General features: G+C 42.4%; 1 protein-coding gene across 3 annotated transcripts in view; it reads left to right on the top strand.

Annotated features, from left to right (window-relative positions):
• COA1 (cytochrome c oxidase assembly factor 1) overlaps positions 1-22,287 on the top strand; it is a 35,571-nt gene extending 13,284 nt beyond the window's left edge. The window contains exons 4-8 of one of the 3 annotated variants that reach the window (XR_013996580.1): positions 1,443-1,545; positions 7,909-8,057; positions 11,914-11,990; positions 13,103-13,321; positions 22,133-22,287. Coding sequence is in view for 1 of the 3 variants with exons in the window: in XM_081102136.1 (XP_080958262.1) it covers positions 1,458-1,545; positions 7,909-8,057; positions 11,914-11,990; positions 13,103-13,202 (414 nt within the window). In the remaining 2 variants the exon portion in view is untranslated. Of the gene's footprint in view, positions 1-1,442; positions 1,546-7,908; positions 8,058-11,913; positions 11,991-13,102; positions 13,753-22,132 lie in introns of those variants that run through there. The other 2 variants (XR_013996581.1, XM_081102136.1) reach the window with 2 other exon arrangements.
• Positions 22,288-24,709: the final 2,422 nt, after the last annotated feature.

The raw sequence follows: 24,709 nt of genomic DNA, 5'->3' as shown, positions 1-24,709 counted from the left end.
AATTCTTTATATACATAAACCTGGATTCAAGGTTATTTCTGTATGAAACTAGTCAATTTTAAGACTACTTAAGGGTCTGTTTAATTGTAGGTTTCCAAAAGGAATATTCACACGAGAATATTCTTTTCCAACAGGCCTTCTTATGCATTCATTTACTGTCACATTTCTGGAAATAATAAGTAGACAGTTGTTATTACTCTCCATATTCTAGAAGTCAGAGAAGCAGACAGTAAGAATGTGTTTACCTTAACTCACAGATTCAGCATTATACCCAGTTCTACACTGTAATCCCTCCCACTCCATTAGGCCACATAAAGGCTTTGTTTTCTAAAGAAGCTCATAAAATCTAAGGTTAAGTGTTCAGGACATAAATGCGTATGGTCATTTTTTCCTTTACCTAAACTTGGAATTTCCATGTCAACTCAAATCAGTCAATCTCTCTCTCTCTCTCTCTCTCTCTCTCTCTCTCTCTCTCTCTCTATCTCTCTCTTTTGAGAAATGTCAGCCAAGACAAAGATGAATTTTTCTCACCTAGGGTAAGGATGACCTCATGCTGCTTGAGCAGTCACAGCAAACTAGAAGCCCGCAGAAAGAATCTGAATCGCAGATGTATTTTGTTAGTTTTTTTTAATTGGTTACAAAATTTTAGAATTTAGGCAATTTCACAGGAAAAACCATTTGAAAAAATTGGAAGACTCATTCAGACTTGGCCCACATGACTGCTCTCATTTGTGTGAGTTTTTCTAGCCCTTTGGGCTTTTGAATGATAAGCCCTGATGTAAACCCATATACTGCTTTGTTTTATGGTTGAGTATTTCACAGCTTTGAGTCAGGTTGAATGGTCTCCGAGAAGGAGGAGGTTTGGCCACATCAGGCCTACATGTTGCTCTTAGCCGACCCAGACCTTCAGGGGACAGGAGTTATGCAAGGGTTGGCTATGGTACTCTGAATTGGCTGAGTTGACTCTTCTCTGTCTGTTCATTCAGCCTGAAAGTCATGCCCACAGCTTCCTCATCCCCAGGGAAGGACATTTTTCCTGATGTGAAAGAAAAGCAGTCAGTGGCTACCCATTCAACGGCTTACACGATCAGCTGTTGCCACAAAAGGAGCCAGCATGACACAGAGTAGCTGTGATTTTTGGCCAGGCAGCATTTGTCACACAAGTTGGGGTTCTGTCTGTCAAGACAGCAGGGCTAATGCTTGCTCTGTGCTCAGCCACTACCCCCATAGCATGGGTCCTGGATGGGGGCCACCCTCAGAAGGACACTTGCTTTGGCTCCAGAACCAGCCCTGGCATTCTGACTGGAAGCAAAGGGGGAAAGATGGCCTTGTCTCCTTGTAGGCTTCCTCCTTGCTTTTCTTTCCTTTTGGGCCCAATCTAGACCAACAAAGCCCTTCACGCAAACCTGAGTGTAACAATAAATTTTAATCTTTTTTTTTAGGCTCTAGGAAGCAGGATGCCACAAGTGCCTCTGGGAAAAGTGATCCTTTATACCAGTGTGATGACTAGTGGGGTCTGTGCCCTTGTGTATTACCTTACACAGAGTAAGTATCCAGCAAACTGCCCGAGGCCTGGCCTCTTCCTAGTCCTCTTCCCCTGTTCCTCAATCATAGGAAATACTTCACAAGCTCTCTGCAGATTAGAACTGCTTTTAGAAACCAGTACACCATTCCATTCCTGTGGCCTACTTCTTATCCTATAATCTCAGTTTTTTAGGAGCCACAAGTGCAAATAAAAGTGTTGCTGGTGGAAATGGGTCCTTGCACGAGAATAGCATTTCCATGAACCCACGTAGGAGGATGAGGCCTGGTGGTAAGATTTATTTGGGTAGAAATACAAGGCAACCCTCAGGTTCCCAGTGTCTCATCTCTGTCCATCTCCATGAAAATGTTTAGCCTTGTCTTCATTAAGCCCAGTACAAAGTCCCGTATCCAAAAGTTCTGTCCCATGTTGAAGCTTAGTCCAGTTTCGGCCATATCTGTCCTCATCCAGCTAGTGTAGGTTGTTCTCGGATGCTCTCTGGCTGATGATGCCAGTGGTTGGAGTCTGCACAACTGCTGGCTGCATGGCTGCTATGGAGAGAACGCCAAACAAATGGGGTGTGTGTTACCAAGCAAGAGAGAGAGTGCAAGAGATTTGTTAAATAAGCTTGGGTTGTATTATCTCGGGCTTGGGAAGGACAAGAAACCCTTTTAAAATAACCAATGAGCCCTAACTGGTTTGGCTCAGTGGATAGAGCGTCGGCCTGCAGACTCAAGGGTCCCAGGTTCAATTCTGGTCAAGGGCATGTACCTTGGTTGCGGGCACATCCCCAGTGGGGAGTGTTCAGGAGGCAGCTGATCGATGTTTCTCTCTCATCGATGTTTCTAACTCTCTATCCCTCTCCCTTCCTCTCTGTAAAAAATCAATAAAATACATATTAAAAAAAAAAATAACCAATGAACTTTCCCAGTCTTTTGCTTCTGCTGGTTTCATCCCCCTAACCAATCCATTTTCTAGATTTTTTTTGTAGGGGCTGTGTCCCTTATCCAATCTGATCCTCTTTCCAGGCTAGAAAGACAGGTCTTTATGGTTTCAATCTTAGTCCTTCTGTGCATGCCTCATAGTAGAATCACCCCCCCCTGTACAGTCTTGGCTTCTGCTAGGCATGCATCCAGCAGAGGAATTTCTTCTTTATTGTTCTGTCCCACCTCTAGTAATCCAGAGGGAATGGATCGATTATTTCCTGGGGAATGTGTGAAGCTATAGCTTTCCAGTGAAGCAGGCCCAACATTGGATTCAACTTATCAGTTTATTAGGCTTCATAATGTCTAATTCCCTTTGTTCTCTTCTTTTATTAATATCTTGCTACTTACACTAACATATCCCCCCCTGAAGAACCTTGGGCCTTATAACTTTATAAGGGTAATAAATGGATGGAGATCTCATCTTTATAACATCTTCTTGTTGTCAGAGAGCATAGTGCTGCCGGTCCATAGACCCAGAGATTCTTCCTCTCTGCCAGAGAAAGAAAGGAGCAAAAAGGGGGAGACCACACACAGGGAAAAGGGGTTATTATAAAGTTCAGGTTAGGCTGTGGCTGTCCTTGGGAGGTGGCAGATGTTATATCTAGAGGATGGTGTTGTTGGACAGGCTGGCATTCTATTCTAGAGGTGACAAATTTGACAAAAAGGTTAAAAAGGCTTAGTTCAAAAATGAGGAGAAATATAGCAACTAAAGGGGTGGTGAGTGGTAAGAACCAGATGATAGAAGGAGTGTTCCAAATTAAATTGGAGGAGGAGCTTCCCTGGAGAAAGGTGTGACTCACGTTTGAATCTCTCTTGTTTATCATACTTAAATTGAAATTAGGCTAAAGGGAACATTCTAAGATTTCCCTTCTGAAGCAGCCTTTCCTGTCTGTACAACTTGGGCAGAAAAGGGAAAGCAGTTTCAAGTGAATCTGATAGACTGCTTTATTCTTCACTGACACAACAATTTAGTCCTGACAATAAGTCAATCCAGCCAAACCTGAGTCTCATTTTCAGATGTGGTGATGAGATGGGCTTTCAAAGTGAGACCCATACTGTGTAAACAAACCATTTGGTAAGTAATGTCATAGACACATAAGCTATGAAAACAGAAGGAAGAAAAAAATACAGCGGTTAATGAACACTGCTAATCATAAGTCAATTTCTGAGTCTGTAAGACTGCCAGCAGAAAAGATTTCTAGTCCTGTCCAGATAGCTCAGTTGGTTGGAATGTTATCCCATACACCAAAAAGTTACAGGTTTGATTCCTGGTAAGGGCATAGGTTTCAAGTTTGATTCCCAGTTGGAGCACAAACGGGAGGCATACAATCAATGTTTCTCTCTCACTTCCTCTCTCTACAACCAACAAACGTATCCTTGGGTGAGAATTAAAAAAAAAAGAGAGGAAGAGATTCCAAAATGGCGATAGAGTAAGTGGAAGCTACACTGATACTCTGCCAGGAACAAACTGGAAATACAACTAAAGTATAGAAAAACCACTCTGAAAAGTCAATGAAGACTAACTGGAGAGAACCCTGACAACTAAGGATGGAAAGTGGAGACTGCATAGAGACTGGTAGGAAGTGTGGAGGCATGAAAGGGCTGGCCAGGCTCCCACAGACAGCAGCTGAAGTTCCTGATGGATATCTCAGCTATAGAGGGTTCCCCTGAGAACTCTGGGGTCTAAACCAGTTGGGCTCCCCAGCCAGCGCATCAGAACTGAGAAAGGTGTGCACATAACATCTGGTTGTGAAAAGAAGCAGGGCTTATTTCTGCCAGGGAGAGAAGACTGGAAATGCAGGTACCTCTTAAAGGGCCAACCCACAAAATTTCATGTGTAGCCACTCAACTTGAGCTCTGGCAGAGGGAGGGCAGAGTAGACTGAAGCTTTGTGAGCAGAAGCCAGGTTTGGGACCTCTGGGGTTGGAGCTTGGAGTGTAGCCACCCTGGTTTTCTTTGGTCAGTCATTCCCTCACACTGGAGAGGAATCTTTCTCTGGTTAACCTTTGCTATTCAGGAAGTTTTTGCCTTGGAGGAAGGCAGCAGTTGCCCCACCCTATTGGAAGACCTATTGCCCTACCCTGTGGTATATAGCCTGAGGCTAATCAAAACTGAGTGTCATTGGGACTGCAGGCAGTGGTGGGTCTCTGCAGGCTTTGGGTCTTTGCCTGTTCTAATCTAGGGCTAGGAAAAGCAGACCCTGGTGCACATCTTGGTCCTTTCCAAAGGCATCCAACCCAATAGAGGTAGCCACCAGCTGTTGATTCCTGATAGCTCCAAACAGAATACTCAGGTACAGTAGCAGCATCTGACATTGTCCTGCACTAGCGATTGGGACTCATACCAGATCACTAATACAGAGACACAAACCCAAACAGACAGTCAAAATGGGGAGACAAAAATACAAGGCCCAAATGAAATAACAAGAGAATCTCCAGAAGAAGAGGTAAATGAAATGGAGATAGAAATTTATCAGACATAGAGTTTAGAATAATGATGGCAAAGATGCTCAACAGCATGATAAAATATATAGTAACTATAAAGAATGACATAGCACTAAGAAAGCACATAGTGGAAAGAATAAGCAGTGGGTTAGGGGAAGCCTATGATTGGATCAGTGAATTAGAACATGGGAGAAAAAAATCAATCAGAGAACCAAAAAGAAAAAACAGGTGGACAGCTTAAGAGAGTGGGGATACCATGAAACATAACAAATTCACATAATAGGAATGTCAGAAGGAGAAGAAAGTGAGCAAGAGGTAGAGAACTTATTTGAAGAAATAATGGCAGAAAACTTCCCTAACATGGTGAAGAAAAAAGTCACACAAATCCAGGAGGCAGAGTCCCAAACAAGAAGGACCCAAACAGGCCCATGCCCAGACACATCATAATGAAAATTCCAAAAATTAAAGACAAAGAGAAAATTCTAAAGGCAGAAAGAGAAAAGCAATTTGTTACTTACAAAGGAGCTCCCCTAAGACACACACCTGATTTCTCATCAGAAACTACAGGCCAGTAGGGAATGGCATGAACTATTCAAAGTAATAAAAACCAAGGATCTGAAACCAAGATTTTTATATCCAGCAAGGCCATCATTCAAAATAGATGGTAATATAAAAAGCTTCCCAGAAAAAAAAAAAAAGCTAAAGGAGTTTATCACCACCAAAACCAGCACTGCAAGAAATGCTAAAGGGCCTGCTGTAATGAGAAAAAATATATAGGGAGAGAAACATAGGCATAAAGAATTAAAATGGCAATAAATAATTACCTATCAATAATAACTTTAAGTGTAAATGTCCAATCAAAAGGTATACTAGTAGGTTAGCTGAATGGATATACAAACATGACCCAATTATATGCTGTCTACAAGAGACCCACCTCAGAAGTAATGGCTCACACAGGATGAGAGTGAAGGGATGCAACATTTTTTCAGGCAAATGGAAAAAAAAAAAAAGCTGGGGTAGCAATACTCATATTTGACAAAATCTATACTAATAAAAGGGTAATATGCTAATTAGACCAGACATCTTCCGGAAGTCCTTCTGGATAAAGCTAGGGTGGCAGGCCCGAGGCAGAGGCGGATAGGGGTGAACAGGCTGGCAGGGGAGAGCAGTTAGGGGTGACCAGGCCGGCAGGGGAGGGCAGTTAGGGGCAATCAGGCAGGCAGGCAGGCAGGTGAGTGGTTAGGAGCCAGCAATTCCAGATTGCGAGAGGGATGTCCAACTGCTGGTTTAGGCCCAATCCCACAGGCATATCTATACTAATAAAAGGGTAATATGCTAATTAGACCGGCCATCTTCTAGACATCATTCCAGATGTTCTTCCGGACAAAGCCAGGGTGGCGGGGCCGAGGCATAGGCGAATAGGGGCTATAGCTTTCCAGTTAAGCAGGCTCAATATTGGATTCAGCTTCCCAGTTTGCTAGGCTTCTTAATGTCTGGTTCCCTTTGCTCCCTTCCTTTATTAATATCTAGCTACCTATACTAACAAAAGCACCCCGATTTCTCTCCATAAGAAGCCTTGCAAAAAGCAAGATGGGCGTTCACTCCAGAGCGTACACAGGAGGTCCAAGATGGTTGAGATTATGTAAAGTAAAGAGAGGTACCAGATGGTTCACAGGTGGGGAAAACGGGCTCTATTTCTCAAGTATGCTCAGCCTGTTGGCCCTGCCATTCTTTGATGTTGGTTCAGTGGAGGAGGGACCTTGAGCAGGGACTCTCTGGTGAGAGCAGGAAGTAAAAGTAGAGTCCAGGCTGGCAAAATCTTGCAGTGTAGCTTCCAGCTCCACTGCATTCAAGTGTGAATTGTACAGACAAGCCATAGTTACTGAGACCAAGACAGTTATGGTCATTTAACTGCTACTGTTTGTGAAGCAGCAGCATTTTTTCTTTTCAGAATGATTTTCTTTGAAGCTCCTCCGTGCCCTCTCAGCGTGGCTCTTCACCCACACTCTACAGCAGTTTTGCTTTTTGCCAGGATGTTAGAATCACCAACAGATAGCCGAACAAAGCACAGTGTCTGCCACCATTCTTTCAGTTGACCAAGAGGCTCTCTCCCTAGTACCATGCAATTGTAGGGAGGTGCTTCGTGGAGTTCCTCAAAAACTTTGGGCCAAGAAGGGTACCTGAGACAGAGCAGGTTATAACTTATCTACATGAAATGTCAGCATATATCTGTAAACTTGAAAAAATAGCATTTTAATGTTCTGTAATCTTGGCCTGAGGGTTTTGTTGTTAATGATGTTATGATCTAGTTTATGCTGGTTTATCCTGACCTTCATCGTAGTGGAAGTTCAGTCATAGATTCTGGCCCCAGCTCTAACTTGAACCAGCTATGTCTCTTTGAGAAAATTAATGGTTCTAGGACCGAAAGGAGCTTGAGAGAAGATCTGATCAAACCCCTTCAGTGGTTCTCAACCTTCCTAATGCTGCGACCCTTTAATACAGTTCCTCATGTTGTGACCCCCAACCATAAAATTATTTTCGTTGCTACTTCATAACTGTAATTTTGCTACTGTTATGAATCGTAATGTAAATATCTGATATGCAGGATGTATTTTCATTGTTCGCGACCCACAGGTTGAGAACCGCTGCTAGATGAAGAAATGAGGTAGTAAATGAGGTCAGGAAATGAGAGATGAAGAAAGTGAGGCACAGAAAGGTTAAGTCCTTAGCCCAGCATCGTCTGCCACATCCCCACAGATCCTGACTTTGATTTTGGAGTCTCTAAAATGGACAGTTTAGAATAGATTTTCCCTAATTCTTCCATCTGTAAATTTCATAATTGTATCTGTTTCCATGTTGTACATAAATTGTATCATTTAACTTTCTACAGAGTCTGCCAAGTTCAATAAAGTTCAGTAAAGACGACAAAAATGTAACAACTGTCTTTTCTATTTAGAAGCTTTTTCCAGGGCTTCCTATTACCAGTTGGCACTGGAGCAGCTGCATGGCCACCCTGAGGCCCTGGAAGCTCTGGGCCCTCCTCTCAACACTCACCATCTTCAGCTCATGGACAAGTACAACTTTGTGGACATTGCTGATGCCAAGGTAACGTGCTCCCCAGCCAACTAGGCTAGGTGCCTACTGAAGGACAGGAGGGGCCGCCCTAATCCGAGAGGCAGCAGGAGTAAGGATTTGGGAGAGGTACTACTTGGGACCTTTCAAAAAAAATTGGGGATTAATTTATTCTCATGCATTTTTCTTCTTTTTAGGACAATTGATGTGGCAGGGAATGCAGTGTTTGTGCTCAAGTGCCATTTTGAACTGGTAGAGAAATGACCAGTGGTAGTTTGCCACTACGTATTTCAGCTTCGAACTTGAAATATATCTATAGCCAGTTAACTCTTATTCAAATGTAAACAACTTCTTTAAATTTTAGTTTTGAAGCTTATTTATTTACATTGATTGTCTGGAATTCCAGTCTATTTTTTCTAGTTATATTTTGTCTTCTTTCATAGTTTAGCTATTAAACCTCAGCCAAATATAAAATGCATTTGTCCTCCTGTTTAACAAATATGTGTTGAGTACATTCTGAGCTAGAAAAGTGGTTCTAAGTTGTGTGGAGAATACAGAAATGCAGAAGGCTTTCTGGGAGTTTATAGTTTAAAATTCCAGAATAAGACAGGGTGAAACAAATACTAGAGTGAAGGCCGTGAGTGGAGTGGTTAGTGGACTGGGGGCAACTAGAAGGCTGCAACCTCACCATGTGAGGTGCACACACTTGATTCTTGACCAGCAGGAGCTCTGAAGTATTTTGAAAATAAGGGTGTGATGCTTTGACCTAGTTTATTTTTTTGATATTTTTATTATTATTTTTCATGGAAATAGTTTTATTTTCTTTCTTAACTATAGTAGCAATTTGTGCTCAAGGATTCTGATAAATATTTGGTCTGGTTTTAAAGCAAGGTGAATTCATTCAGATTGGGAATACCCAGGGACTGGGAGCCTTTAGAGAGCATTGTGGCCACCTGGGTGTACAGTGGTGCGGGCATGATTCAGAGCTGTGGGCTAGAGCACTGGTGGGCAAACTGCGGCTTGCGAGCCACATGCGGCTCTTTGGCCCCTTGAGTGTGGCTCTTCCACAAAATACTGACTTCTGCACATGGGCCACGAAATTTCACTCGCACTGTATGTGCGCACCCGCATGTGGTATTTTGTGGAAGAGCCACACTGAAGGGGCCAAAGAGCCGCATGTGGCTCGTGAGCTGCAGTTTGCCGACCACTGGGCTAGAGGAATGAGATCTGGATATGAAGGGGGTGGTGGTTACCAGGTGATAGGAGTAGGTAACAGTTTTATAGCAGGAGAGAGGTGTGTCAGAGATGATGCTCTAATGTCTAGCATGGATGAGTGGAAAGACAGTGGTGCCATTAAGTGAGAGAGGGAACCCAAAGGAGAAAAGGGAAGAGAGTGGACATGTATTGAGTGCCTGCTAGCCTTATTTTCATTGTCTTCAACTTCCTCACACTGTGTGGTGTGGCTCCTCTGTGTTTCACCATCTCTGTTCACTTGGCTGGATCCCTGCAAGCACAAGGACTCTGAATGGCCAGAGATTGGGTCCGGCTATTCAGGGTGTCTCCCAGCTCAGAACACAGGGCATGTCTGCGATGCTCAAGAAGCCTGCAAGCACCTTTGCTGAAGGCAGGTTGATGCAGCATCAGCTCTCTGCTCTGGTGATCCAGTGACTGGGACGCCAAGGTAGTTTTTTAGTGGGAACCTTCTCTGAAAGCTGGCCAGGCCCAGCTCTTCCTTTGGCCCAGTCTTCTAGCACATCCGGCTGCTGCTGAGAGGCTCTTCCCGCTCGCAGCCCAGGCCCTCGGTGGCTGTGTGACGTTGTTGGCTGTGGTGCCGGACACTGGCCTCTGCTGCTGCTGAACCCTGTGAGAGCAGTGACAGGAGTTCAAGGCCTGCTCCTCAGAGCCTCCTCTCGACCCAGCCTTTGCTCTTCCAGTTTGTACAGTATGTGTGACATCCTGTCAGGGTTCTTCACTTCCTTTACAATCGGCTATTTATTAGGTTGCCTCTATATAACACAGGGCATCTTATCCCCAAATCCCTACTTGGAGTTTCTTTATTTCGTTCAGAGGTGAGAAGTTTCAGTTTTTCATAAGAAGCTGTCATATTGAAGGGTTTCCCCACAGTTGGGCTTGCAGTTGTGCCTCTGTGGGTGATGAGGTGCTTTACAGACTGGGTTCTTCACTGCCCAGACTTTGCCAAGAGTAAAGTAGGAGGTCTGATAAGCCAACGTGTTGGTAGTTAGAGACGATTTCACACATATACTTGGGGGGGAACCCCTCTGCTGTTCTTTAAAATCCTACTTCTGCCCTTTTATCACACATGCATCCCTTTTTTTGTTTTTCTTATGGCATGCAGAGATGCTCAATGTATGCTCTATTGCTTAATTGTATAACCCCCTGAGAAGAGCTGTGGCTTGATTCCAAAAGTAGAACCCTGAAGAATCACTTTAGTGCGACTTGGGTGTGAAGGCACCATTCCAAAGTCTGTGTCTTTAAATAAATGAAAGAGGATTTTGGAAAACACTAATATGTGTACCCAAGCCCTCTTTCTCTCGGTGACAGTTTGCTGTGGTTAAGATACACCGTCTCTCAGCCCATGAAAGTACCTTTGCCCATCACCTGGGGCACAGGAAGGCACCCTGGGAGGCGCCTTGTGAGGGTTTCCTTGTTATAACATTGTGTCCCCTTCACTTGGCTCAAATTGTGTTTAGTTTTCATTGAGAAACAAAAGATTGCACTCAATATTTTTTAAATAGTAGCATATTAGTAAACACCTACCTGCTCACTCTGAGGTTCCCAGGCTGACTCCCTAGGCTCGGGGCATGGCAGCATCCAGGCAGCACCTGTCCATGTGGGGTGAGCCCAGCCTGTGGGGGGTGACTGCTGAGGATGAGCTAACCAAGATTTCCTTGTCTTTCCCAAACGAGCCTTTACATTTTTCTTAAGACCTGTTCTTTACGGTCCAGGTTAAAATGTGTACCAATTTGCTGGTAATAGTTTCCCCTTTTAAACAGTGGACTTTTTTTTCCCTTCTACTTTATTGTGAAAAGTTTTAAACATACAGAAAAAAATAAAAGAATGTATGCTGCGGAACCCACCTAGTAGCTACCTGGATTCTACAAATAGTGTTTTGCTCTACTTGCTTTATCCCATACCTATTCATCTAGCCGTAATAAGGTTTGTCCATGAACACCTTACTATTTTCAAACATCCACATACTTGATCTTTAAATACATAAGAATGTATATCATTAACTAGAGTTTAATATTTGTGTATGGCTCTTTCTTTTTTAGGTAAAATTTACAGTCTGTGAAAAGTACAATTTAAGTGTCTTATTTGATGAATTTTAACAAGTACCCTTCAAGCCCCTTTCTAGATGTGGACTGTTCCCAGCACCTGATAGTTCACTCATGCTGTTTCCAGTTGGTCCCCTCTCACATCCGCCAGCCCGAGCGGAGGCAGTCACTTCTCTGATATTTTCCCCAGTGTACTTCAGCCTGTCCTAGAGTATGCAATTCCTGTTGGGTGAGGCCCTTTTCACTCAGCATGTTGTTGATACTCACCCATATTGTTGCATGTATCAGTAGTTCTTTTCTAACTGGATTTTTAAGTAATCACTGCAAGTACTCAGAGTATTGAGTTTGGCATATAAGGTCTCCTTGCTAAATAAGAGGGGGCTGCCTTTGACCTCACCAAACCATCCAAAGAGGGGCAGGACATTTGGAGGGGCCAGATAGAAAACCAGGTGGATCCTCCAGGAAGGCTGAAGTTAGAAAATAGCCAGATTCTGTAGATAAGCACTGGTTTTTATAGGTTTAGCTCTATCATTTTTTCATCTCTTGAGAGGACAGCGACATATCCAATTATATCTCTCATTTTACACTTGTAGTTGAAGATTCCTGTCTCTGGATCCAAGTCGGCAGGCCATCTCTATGCCATCTCCTCCAGAGAGGCCCCCTTTAAAAGGTATTATGGGAAAGTGGGTGGGTATGGAGGAAGGGGACCTCCTGATGGGAACAATCCTGATTCCCATTTTCATTTGTAGTTATGTAATTGTGGTAATAGGAATTACTTTTTCAAAGCTTGCAAAGTTTTACAGCCAGGACAGCAAGCTGGTGCTTTGGCTCTTAGTCCAGACATTTTATCCAATGCAATCCACCGAATTGTCTACTTATTCTGCTGAATATGAAGAACTTGACAGTTATAGTGTAGGTCTACAATAATTTTACACTTCTAACACTACTGCCTCAATCATTACATATAAATAAAGACATGGCTTCCTATTCCAAAATCATTCAACACATTCTTTATGTAAGTTTGCATACCATTAATTGGCTTTACTTGTCTGGTTGCCAAAAACTGTATTCACTCATTTCCTCAGGGAAGCTCTCTCAGAGATGTTGGCTGTTTACCCAGGTTGTGTTTTAATTACCCAACACAAAATGAGCAGGCCACCATTAGGCCGCCCCCTCGTGCCTCCCCCTCATGCTTCCCTCTCATGAGCACATTGACTCCAAAGTCTGGGATTCGTGGAGGAGCTGGCCAGGTTCCAGCCAGAATTGAAGGCCCAAGTGAATGAGGAAATGGGGAGTAAGGTGCTCCTTTTTCTCCAGGCCCCTTCAGTTTACCCATCAGTCATTCATTGGTAACTTGCCTTGAAATGATGCTGGTTAAATAATGAGAACCTATAATCAAACGTAAGCCCTAGCCAGTGCGGCTCACCCTAACCATCATTCTGGTGCAGGAGGTTGCTGGTTAGATTCCTGGTCAAGGGCACATGCCCTGGTTGCAGCTTGATCCCTGGGTATGGGGTGTGCGGGAGGCAGCTAATTGATTTTCTCTCTCTCTCCCCTCCTGCTCTCCCATCCTCTTTCCCTCCCTCCCTCTTGCTTGAAAAATCAATAAACTATTCTTTAAAAATAAATAAAATGTGAAAATGTTACGTTCACCTCGTTATAACATGAATTAGTGTTTACAAAATTTAAGACAATATTCCAAACACCTGTTTTTTCCCCCCTTTTGACCATTTGACCATGTCATTTGCCAGTGTTTTCTGGATTACTTTTGGTTTCTATCAGGTGGCACCTTCAGGAGGTCTTCTTAGAGCTCAAGGATGGTCAGCAGATTCCCGTGTTCAAGCTCAGACAGGAGAATGGTGATGAAGTAAAAGTGGAGTAAAGGTGATCAAAAAGACCCAGCTTTCTCCAAGCACGGCCTTCCCTCATCAACATGTCCCCTCTATGCCCTCGAGCCAGTTTTCCAGCCACCAGAGCGATGATTATATGTGCTGTCATATGGTAATTTTGTTTTAATTCTGATTCGACCACAATAAACACTATTGAGGTTTTATTTAATCAGACAGAAACGTTTACTAAAAGTTTCTAATTATTTGAAAGTTCTCTACAAAGGCACAGACTAAAAGGCATCAGTATTAATGAGATGTTTGTTGATTTTTTGGTTCTCATCTCTTTTCTTTTCCTCTCCCCAAGCGCTCCTTCTACTTTTCAGCTCCGTCAGTGAGAAGAAGATTTACTAAAGAGGTTTTTAATTGTCCATGTTGGAATGCTCAGGAAGTATAGCCTTTTGTATCCATCACTCTACCCTGAATTCATATTGTTAAGTAGCTTGTGGGCATTCTCATTTTGTAACTTATTGCTTCATTGTTGTTTTATTTTCTGATTTGTTTTTTAGTTATCAACTGTCTGCCCAAATAAAGGTTTGAAAAATAGCTGCTTTACTTAAAACATTTGGAAAGCCTAAAAAATTTGTATCAGTACATAAGCACATGTAAAACATAGGAAAGTTAGAACTAATAGGTCCTTATCCTCAGCTTTCCAAACAACTTAACCACATATTAGAGAACCAGACTTAGCTTTTTAGTAGTTTTATAAGGGGATTGTTTTAGAAAGTCAAAGATCTTCATTCCCTCTGAGCACCAGAGCCTACAAAAACTAGAGGTCAGGTACCTTTGTTTTAAAGAACTTAACATAGATGTATACATAGCCCACGGACACAGACAATAGTGCAGTGAAGGCCTGAGGATGGAATGGGAGCAGAGTAGAGGGATTCAGTGGGGGGTGGAGGATGGGGAGTGGGATATCTTTAATACTTGCAACAATAAGGATAAATAAAAAACACACACACAGAGCCAATTTAACCCTCTTAGTGTTATAGGCTTCATGCAATTATAATTGTCTACAATAACAGACATGCTTGAGCTCTTTTCCTACATTCTTTTTTTTCTTTCTTTATTTTTTTGAATCTTAATTATTGACAGTATTACAGATATTCCCCCTTTTTTTCCCTATTGCCCCCTTCCACCCAGTTCCTGCCCTGCTCTGGGCCTTCACCATTCTAATGTCTGTGTCCAGAGGTAAGATCTTTGGTTAATTTCTTTCTGCTCCTCCTCCCCTCTTCTGAGATTTGTCAGTCTGTTCCTTGCTCCCATGCCTCTGATTTTATTTTATTCACCAGTTTATTTTGTTTATTAGATTTCTTGTTCTTTTATTTTGATTTTTAGGTTCAATTGTTGATAGATATGTATTTGTTGCCAGTTCATAATTTTTAACTCTTCTTCTTCTTCTCCTCCTCCTCCTTCTCCTTCTTCTTTCTCCTCCTCCCTCCTTCCTTTTCCTTTTCTTCCACCTTCTCCTCTCCTCCTTCTTTCTTCCTCCTCCTCCTCCTCCTCCTCCTCCTCCTCCTCCTCCTCCTCCTCCTCCCCCCTCCCCTCTTCCTTCTCCTGCTTCTCCTCCTCCTCCTCCTCCTCCTCCTCCTCCTCCTCCTCCTCCTCCTCCTCTTTCTCTTCCTTTCTCTTCCCCTTCCTCTTCTTAAAGAATACCCTTCAACAATTTATGAAATTTTGATTTGGTGATGATGAACTCCTTTAGTTTTTTTCTTCAATTCTAAATAATAGCTTTGCTAGGTAGCGTAATATTGGTGATAGATCCTTACTATTCATCACTTTGAATATTTCTTGCCACTCCCTTCTTCAAAATTTCTGTTGAGAAATCAGCTGACAGTACTGGTGCTCCCTTGTAGGTAACTGACTGCTTTCCTCTTGCTGCTTTTAAGATTCTCTCCTTGCCTTTAATCTTTGGCCTTGTAATTATGATGTGTCTTGGTGTGGGCCTCATTGGGTTCTTCTTGTTTAGGACTCGCTGTGCTTTTCAGACTTGTAAGTCTGTTTTTTTTCACCAGGTAGGAGAAGTTTCCTGTCATTATTTCTTCAAATAGGTTTTCAATATCTTTGTCTCTCTTCTCCTTCTGGCACCCCCATAATGGGAATGTTGGTATGCTTGATGTTGTCCCAGAAGCTCCTTACACTATCTTCATATTTTTGGATTCTTTTTGCTCTTCTGATTGGGTGTTTTTTGCTTCCTCTTATTCCAGATTGTTGGTTTGATTCTCAGAATTCCCAGCTCTACTGTTGAATTCCTGTAACTTATTTTTATTTCAGTACTTTAGCATGTCTTTGACATTCTCACTAAGATCCTTGAAAGTCTCATTAAGATCCTGGAGTAACCTTGTAACCATGGTTTTGAACTCTATCCAGTACTTTGCTTGCTTCCATTTCTTTCATTTCTGACATATTTCTTTGTCTCTGCATTTTGGCTGCTTCTCTGAGTTTGTTTCTATGTATTAGGTAGAACTGCTTTGTCTGTGTCCTGTAGGGCCTAGTGGCTCAGCCTCTACAGTCACCTGAGCTGAGCTCTCCAAGGTGCACCCCTGTGTTGGCTGTGTGCACAGTCTTGTAGTTGAGCCTTGATTGTTGTTGGCATCACTGGGAGGAATTGACCTCTAGGCCAATTGGCTGTGAGAACCAGGTGCAACTATAGTGGAAGAGCAGCTGTGCAGGAGACACCCCTATGGAGCAGGACTTGCTTCAGTGGGGCTTTGGTGCTCACTGAGTCTGCCTCTGGAGTGTGTCACTTGTGGATGTGTAGAGTTGTAATGTGCCTTGGTCTGAAGCTGTCTACTGGGTGCACTGGCTCTAGGGCCTCCAAGGAGGTGCAAAGTCAGCCACTACCTGAGGCCACCTGGCAGGAGCTACTGAGAGATCTACAGATGCCAGCTATTTGTATTGAGATTGGAAGTTCCCAGGCAAGGCCCAGCTGTGAAGCAAGACAGGTTGGTGTTAGTACTGGGTCTTGGGCCCTTTTACTGATAGGTTTGGGGCATGCTGCAGCTTGTTTATTTTAGCAAAGTGTGAAGCCTGAGGCAGGACAGGCCATGCATATGGAAAAGCTGCTGCAAAGAGCTTGGAAGGGGCTGAAAATTGGATGGGGTGGGGGTCTCGGAATCCCCAGGGTGAAGCAAGCAGGCTGATGGAGATTCAGATATGGCTGCCAGTCAGCTCTGCAGCAGGAAAGGTTCCAGCAGGAATAATGACCCCTATGCCCCCGCCGGCTACCCTTCTGGGAGAAAGCCATCTCCGAGTTCCTGTCCTGATGCCAGACAATCCAGTTTCTCCCCGTATGTGTCTGAGTCCCTGCCTGATTTGGCTCAAGTAGTGACAGGGGCCTGGGACCCATTGTGTCTGGTTTCACTTTGAAAAAGAAACAATGGAAGAGTAACTGAAATAAATAAAAGTAGTTAAGGAAAGCAAACAAACAGCAAGGAGATGTAGATAGGAAACAGGATGGAAGCTATAATCCCCTAATGTACCTTCTTTTTTAGTTTTGACTTTGAAATCGTGTTTAATTTTGAGAAATTAAATTACAAAGAAAAATGTTTAAAATATTGAAATAAACCATATAGAGAATAAATATTTCAAGTGACTTTAAAACCGTTCTGACTCAACATCCTTGGTGGGATATATTCTCGTAGCAAAGAGAAACCCTAGAAATCTTAAACTACATTCAGTAGTCTAGTGTTAGTGCATATACACACACACACTTTCTCTCTACATTTGTGACTCCCTTCTCAACAGAGAGAAATCTTCTAGCTCTAGAATTTTGAACTGTAAAAGCAAGAAACCCTACTAACTAGAGTTCAATATATTTTCGCATTTTAAACATAAAATTTAAATATACCAGTCTTAAAGTGTACAACTGTATTTCCATAAATGCTTGCACCCATATAATCCATAGATTTATAAAGATAGCAATTATTTCACCCATTGTTCCAGAAAATTCTCTTGGACTCTTTTCTAGTCAAGCCCCTGCTCTTCCTCAGCCCCCATAAATTTATTTTTGGTGCTTGGGATTTGCTTGAAAATACTCCAAATGTTCATGAATTTAGATGACAAAATTGTAATTGTTGAAGCTGGTTGATGGATACATGGGGGTTTCTTTTACTATTTTCTTTACTTTTGTGAATTTTAGTCAATGTCCATTTTTATTTTATGTTATAGTGTTACTTCAGGGTTAGCCTCCTTTGCTGAGTAAGAGGCCACTAAAACTTTCTTTATGCTCCTTCATGAATTATTCTCATAGACCTTGAGGTTTTAAAGTGATAAGTTAAAAAGGTATCAGGACATCTCAGGTGAAAAAGACACACAGTGTGTGATTCCATTCATGTGAAATGTCCAGAACAGGCAAATCCACAGAGACCAAAAGTGAGTGAGTAGTTGAGGGGCTTGGGGAGCAGTAAAGGGAGTCACTGCTTATGGGTTTTCTCTTGTAATGATGGAATGTTCTGGAATTACAGGTGCTGGTTGTATTATACTCTGTACTAAAAAAACCACTGAATTATACACTTTACTAGTAAAAGGGTGAATTATATTGTGTGTAAATTATATCTCAATAAATATGTTATAAAATCATTTTAAAACCAATAAATACTAGGTGTACCAGTTAATAATGGCGGATTTTATAATCCAAGAAAACATGAGAATTTCAAGAGAAACATCCAAAGTGCTTTATTCAAAGTAATGTTCATTGCTAGCTATACATTTCCCTCATCTTTCAGGTAATTTGTGGATACCGTCCCAATAGAACTTTTGTTTTGAGGAAAACCATTCAGAGACCCAGTTTTCCACTTCTTCATATGTTTTGAAGTGCTGCTCAGAAAGTGCGTGTGCCATCTATTGGAAAAGTGGTAATCTGAAGGAGAAAGGTCTGGTGAATATAGCGGGTAGGTTAATACTTTCCAGGCAAGATCTTTTAATGTGTCTTTAACTGGTTTTGAAGTGTGTGATGGTGCATCATCATGAAGCAAAATTACTTTGCCGTGTCTTCTGGTACTTCTGGTCGTTTCACGATCAAAGTGTGGTTCAAATTGATCATTTGTTTTCGGTAGCGATCAGTATTAATGGTTTCACCTGGTTTTAGAAGCTCATAATACACCGCGCTTTCCTGATCCCACCAAATTCAGACCATTGTCTTCTTTCTGAAGCGATTTGGTCTTGCAGTCGATGTTGATGTTTAACCTGGATCAGTCCATGATTTTGTGCGTTTGGGGCTCTCAAAATAAATCCACTTTTCATCGCCAGTCATAATTCGATGCAAAAAAGACTTTCTTTCGTGTCGTTGAAGCAACATTTTACTGATGACTTTTTGGTTTTCTATTTGTTTTTCGTTCAGTTGATGTGGCTGGCACCCATTTTCCTTCCTTTAAAATCTTTCCCATTGTTTGTAAATGATCGAAATTGTTTACTGAGCAACGTTTAATCTTTCTGCAAGTTGTTTTTGAGTTTGACATGCATCTTCATCCAATAAAGCTTGTAATTGTTGGTCTTCAAACTTTTTTGGTTGACTTGGACGTTTTTTGTCTTTCACATTGAAATCATCACTTTTAAAGTGTTTAACCCAGCGTTCACAAGTATCTTGAGAAGGAGCATGTTCACCATAAGCTTCCTGAAGTATACAATAACTTTTTCTTTAAAATAATGAATTAAAACTTCCCGCAATTGCTCTTTTTTTGACATGAAATTTGACATTTTTAAGCATTAAAATATCTATGATGTTAACACCTTCAGCAAATTTGGCATAAGAAGTTTTGAAGCTTGCTGTCAATACAACAAAATAGCATACATATCAAATCGCATATATATCAACATATATGTAACTCCATCTATTGAAAAAAAATCCGCACTATTAACCTATTAACTGGTACACCTAGTAAGTATACAATTAATAATAAATTACATATATATATAAAAGCTAATATGCTAAGTGTCTATCCAGGTAATGACATCACGTGGCAACACCTGGCTTCCTCTCCCTAGCGACTAGCCTCCTTGCAGTTTCTTCAGCCCAGGAACGTGACTTCCTTTAGAGCCAGGTAGAAACATTTCACACTGTAACCAAATGTCTGTGAAGCATTTTCGTGTGCCTCATCTCATTTGATCCTCATAGAAGTCCTAGAGTAGCTAGATAGGAGACTTGGTGGAATCCTATTTTCATTAGCCGGAAAACGGAGATTTAGAAAGCTTAGAAACTTGCCAGAACTGAAAAGAAGTAAGAAATGGTGGGCCTTGAAAATGACTTCAGGTTTTCTCACTGCCCAGAATATAGTCAAACACTGCTGCAGTTAAGTATTTTACAGTTTGTTCTCCCTTTGTGATCTACAATAATTGCTTCGTGTTGATATTTTCTCAACGCACAGAATATAGTCAAACAGTGCTGCAGTTAAGTATTTTACCCTTTGTTCTCCCTGCGTGATCTACAATAATAATTTGCTTCGTGTTGATATTTACTGCTGTGTTGCTGACAATTACCTGAAAGAGAAGTTGGGGTGCTTCACTGGGCTGGAAAAAGTTTAGCTACATCAGAAAGGAGGTCTAATTAAGCAAGTTTATTCTATCTCTATAAAAGGCTAAGTTGGCTACTACATGTGCGATACATATAAAGCTCTCGCTGGCGCCAATCGCACGCATGTATTTCCATCTGTCATTGTTGATCATGAATTTGGTTGACCCTTCTATTATAGAGAAAGGGCGAATAGCAATACTAAAATATTTCTTCTTATTAATTTCCTTTCAATGTGCACGAATCCGTGCACCAGACCACTAGTCTATATATATAAAAACCTAAGCAACCGTTAGGACTGAATGACCAGAATGACTCGTCGACCAGTGGCTATGATGCACACTGACCATCAGGGGGTAGACACTCAACACAGGAGCTGCCCCGTAGTGGTCAGTGCGCTCCCACAGCCAACCTCCCACAGCTGGCCAGCAGTGTTGGCAGCTGGCGTCTGTTGCTTCTGCGCTGGCTGGTGACCGTCACCTTCAGCCCTGGGCTGGGATGGGGAACCAGGGGTAGGTGGTGGTGGATCCCTTTCCCAGGTGGGCCGAAGGCCAGTTCCCTCCTTGGAGCTGGCAGGCAACCTCCCGTGCCCCATCCCTCCCCCTGGCTGGCAGGCCCCGATTGGCCTGGCTCTGATCGACCCTGATCGCCTGCCAGGGCTAGGTACCCCACCTGTGCACGAACTCGTGCACCAGGCCTCTAGTAAACGGGCAAGTATCTTATAGTAAACTTACAGTATTGATAGATACAGTATAGTACTGTAAATATATTATGATTTTCTTAATATTTTCTTTAGCTTCCTTTATTATTAGAATACAGTATATAATACATATAGCATACAAAATATTTGTTAATAGACTGTTATCATTAAATCTTTTGATCAGCAATAGGCTTTTAGTTGTTACATTTTCAGGGAGTCAAAAGTTATATGAATTTTCAACTACATAAGGGACCAGTGCCCCTAATTCCCACATTGCTCAAGGGTCAACTGTACCAAATTACTTGGCCATTCCCCTTAATTGGGAGAAAATAATCTCTCTTTTTTTTATGGCTTTGTTTTTATTTTTTGTTTGTTTTTTGTTAATCCTCAGCTGAGAATAATTTTCCATTGATTTTAAATAGAGTGGAAGTGAGGGGGAGAAACAGAGAAACATCAATGTGAGAGAGACACAACAATTGGTTGCCTCCTGGACCAGGGGGATCGAGCCTGCAACCGAGGTATGCACCCTTGATCAGAATCAAATCCAGGACCCTTCAGTCCTCGGGCCAATGCTCGCTCCACTGAGCCAAACCGGATAGGGCTTTTGTTGGGGTCCATCCCCGGCAGGTCCAGGGGTTCCCAAAGGTGTGGACGTAATCGGCGAAGAAGGAATGACATGGAGACTGCGTTCAGTTGATCAGCATGGTTGGATTCTCTAGCCAGGTTCTGTCTGAAAATAACCTCTTTAGTATAATACATTTAATGCATTTTTGATCACTTGTATTCCAGTGTGTGTGATCCCTATTGATTGGTTTTTACATAGGCCAGTTAGCTTCTTTCTTTGCCATCGTACTGAAGAAAATTTCTCAAATTCTACCATCTTGCAAATGTAAATGTTGTCTACGAGAGCTTGATAGCAACATGAACATGAATTAATCACAACCACTGTGAAACATCTGCTTTATTGACGGTACTTCCACAGCATTGCCTTTCCACATACATCAGGAATTAAGACTTTGTGATGCAGTTGCTCTTGTTGAGTGCAAGAGTTAGTATTTTAGACTAAAAGACAAGACTAATTCCTAGTCTTAGTCTTAACATTAAATTTATTATCTAATGGACTCCATATTTTCCCAAATAAAGACCACTAGAGAGAACTATAATATATCATTGCAAAAGTTTAGCCAAAAGATTATTTTGTGTAAATTAAATTTAGAGATTTAAAAAACTTCTATTCTCATTTTGCCTTGATTTAAAATATCTATCACATCAGACTTAAGGAGTAAAACATCTGATGACTCCTTAACTGATACTGCTACTTCGTGTTGTAGTTGAGGGGCAGGGGATGTGGGGGAGGAGGGGAGTTATTACACACTATGTCCTTAGTGTTTTGCCTGAGCTCAATAGGGATGTTATGAAAGTTCATGTGTGTTAAAAATACTTACAGTATGCTTTCATTTTACAAACTGTGCAAAATAAGCCATTTTCAAGGACCACATTTTAGAAAATTCACTATTTAAAACAAAGTAGGCAGGATGATGGAGTACACAAATTTCATATTTTTTCCCACTAAGTACAGCTAAAATCCTGAAGATGTATAAAATATAAGAAAAATTTGAAAGATGAAGAGTAGCAGGCAAATTGGCTAAGGACCTTGGGACGCAAGTAATAACACCGCAGTGAGTTCCCTGGGTTTTCTTTTGCCTCTTTTATCCCAGATTGGGTGCTGGCAAAACAAGCTACCCAGAAACACCAATGGGAACAGACAAGAAAAGCCTGCCCTCTTCAGCCAAAGGACCAGGAAAGAGACAACCAAGAAAGGCAAAGAACTTCTACTCTAACCAAATACCATTAAAGAAACCATGGTACCCACCCTTGCTTGACTGTAATGAGGCTTCTTCGGATTCTCTGCTTGGGTGGGGATAGAGAAGGAGTTTTATTCCTGCCTGATGGTGCACCCCACCCACTATGGTGTCAGTAGAGGCCACTTAGGGAGCCTACTCTTCCAACCTATCAATCGGGAATAAGTCCTCCCACCCCATGGTATCAGTAGAGCCCACAGTAATGAAGTACCTCTTTCCCTGCCTTGGTGTCAGAAGCTGAGCGGTGAGCCTGAATCTTCCTGCCACCTGGCAGAAGTGAGGAGGCACACTACATATCTCCCCACTTTGACCAGCAGGTGTCAGAGAAAGTCTGCGAAACCAGAAGATTTAAATAAGATACAGAGTATTGGAGATCCAAGAAGGCAGCGAAGTAGGTGGAAGGTACACTTACCTCCTCCCAGGAGCAAACTGGAATTATGACTAAAATATAGAACAGTCAACTAAAATAACCAATTGAAGACTAACTGAAAGGAAGTCTTAGAACCAAGGATTCACAGAAGCCACACTGAGACTGGTAGGAAGGGTGGAGACATGAAAAGGGCTGGCCCCACTCCCACAGGTGGTGGCTGAGATTATAGAGTGATATCTCAGCTTCAGGATCATGGGTCAACCCTACGCAGGGCCCCCTATCCCAGAGCACCAGACCCAGGAAGGCACCCACATAACATCTGGCCATGAAAACCAGTGGTGATTCAGTCTGTCAGGGAGAGACAGAAGCACAGGATTCCTCTTAAAGGGCCAGTGCACAAAATTACATTTGCAGCCATCCAGCCTGGTCTCCAACGGAGGGAGGCTGAGTGGGCTAGAGTCATGTGAGGAGAGACCGGTTTGTGACACTAGGAAGAGAGCTGAGGGGACAATCACCAGGATTCCTGTGCTGAGTCCCTTTCCCACACTGCAGACACCATTTTCTTGGGTAGAGCACTCCTTTCCTTATGGCATCTACTTGGGGGGATGCATTAATCCACTGTCCACATTTCCTGTTGCTGCACCCTGCAAAGCTCACACCCTATGGAGGAGTCAGGCAGACTCGGGATACCAGTGAGTGAGTTGGGTCATTCCCCCACCTTCCTGTGTGCCTGACAGGCCTCCTCCTCATGGGGGACTTAGTAGCCTCATCCTTTGGCTCTCCAGGAGGATTCAGCAAAATCTGAAACAGACTTAAGTTGTGTGGCTCAAGAACAAGGGTTATTTTTTTTGTGGAACATCCAACCAGAACCTCCCTTCACACGGCCAAATCTTGGTCTGTCAGAGGCTGATAAACTCTGCTGGCCTTTCCCTGAAAACTCCCTAAGACCCAACCCACCAGAAGGTCTGTGGGCACTCTGGGTGGCAGCTAGACTTGGGGTACCGTGGAATTCGGCAGAGTTGCCTCAACCCAACACTGGGATCAAGTTTGAACCTATAATAATCTGGTGAACACTACTTGCCCCTATCTAGTGACTCTCTGAGAACCTACCCCTTGCAACTTGAGTACTGCCAGAGGCTTTTTCAGTGACTGAGCCTCACATGAAGGCAGGCTGGGGGCCTCGGGCCTTTAGCTCACCTTCCCCTGGTGCCTGTGGAAGCAAAACTTGACACACAGCTTGGTCTTTCCCACATAACCCAGGCTCAGCAAAGAGAGCCAAAAACGGTGGATTGCTTTGTACGTCTAAACAAGTTTCCCAAAGCCAATCATAATCAGTTTCTGATTTTGACCTGCACCAGAGATCCTCCCCAAAGTCTCTGAAACCAACACACCCAATTGCCAGTTTCAGAAAACATCAGAGCAGGATCCAATTAGTTTAACAAGCAACATTCCAAAGAGTGATCTCAGCAGGCACAGAACCCTGTGAAAGGCGAAATAAGCTCTGTGTAATCAGCTCTTGCATAGTTGCTCATACACTGCCGTGAAAGCCAGTCCTCACAATCAGCCAGCCTAAGCTAAGGGTCCTCTTCACACATGAACAAGCCAATAGCAACAGAGACTTAATTGCAACAGGAAGGCTCACATAATCCACACAAGGGATGTTTTTGGAGCACCCAGCTTAGGTGATCAAAGAGAGTGTGCTATAGGGTCCCACAAGACACTACATAAGACAACCCTACCAAGACCTGGAGACATGGCAAATCTATCTAATACATAGAAAGAAATAGAAAGAAGCAACACAAATAGGGAGACAAAGAAACATGCCCCAAATGAAATAACAGGAGAAATCTCTGGAAAAAGAGCTAAATGAAAGGAAGACAAACAATTTACCAAATATAGAGTTCAAAATATGTTTATAAGATTGCTCAAGGAACTTAGTGAGAACTTCAACAACTTAAACAGGACATAGAATCCATAAAAAATAACCAATCAGAAGTGAATACTATACTAATCAATGGGATTTTTATACAACTGTCATCTTGAATTCTGTCATAATTTACATC

This window comes from Myotis nattereri, assembly GCF_964212035.1.
Source record: "Myotis nattereri genome assembly, chromosome: 11".
Classification (NCBI taxonomy): domain Eukaryota; kingdom Metazoa; phylum Chordata; class Mammalia; order Chiroptera; family Vespertilionidae; genus Myotis; species Myotis nattereri.
This window is presented reverse-complemented; position numbering and strand designations above follow the sequence as displayed.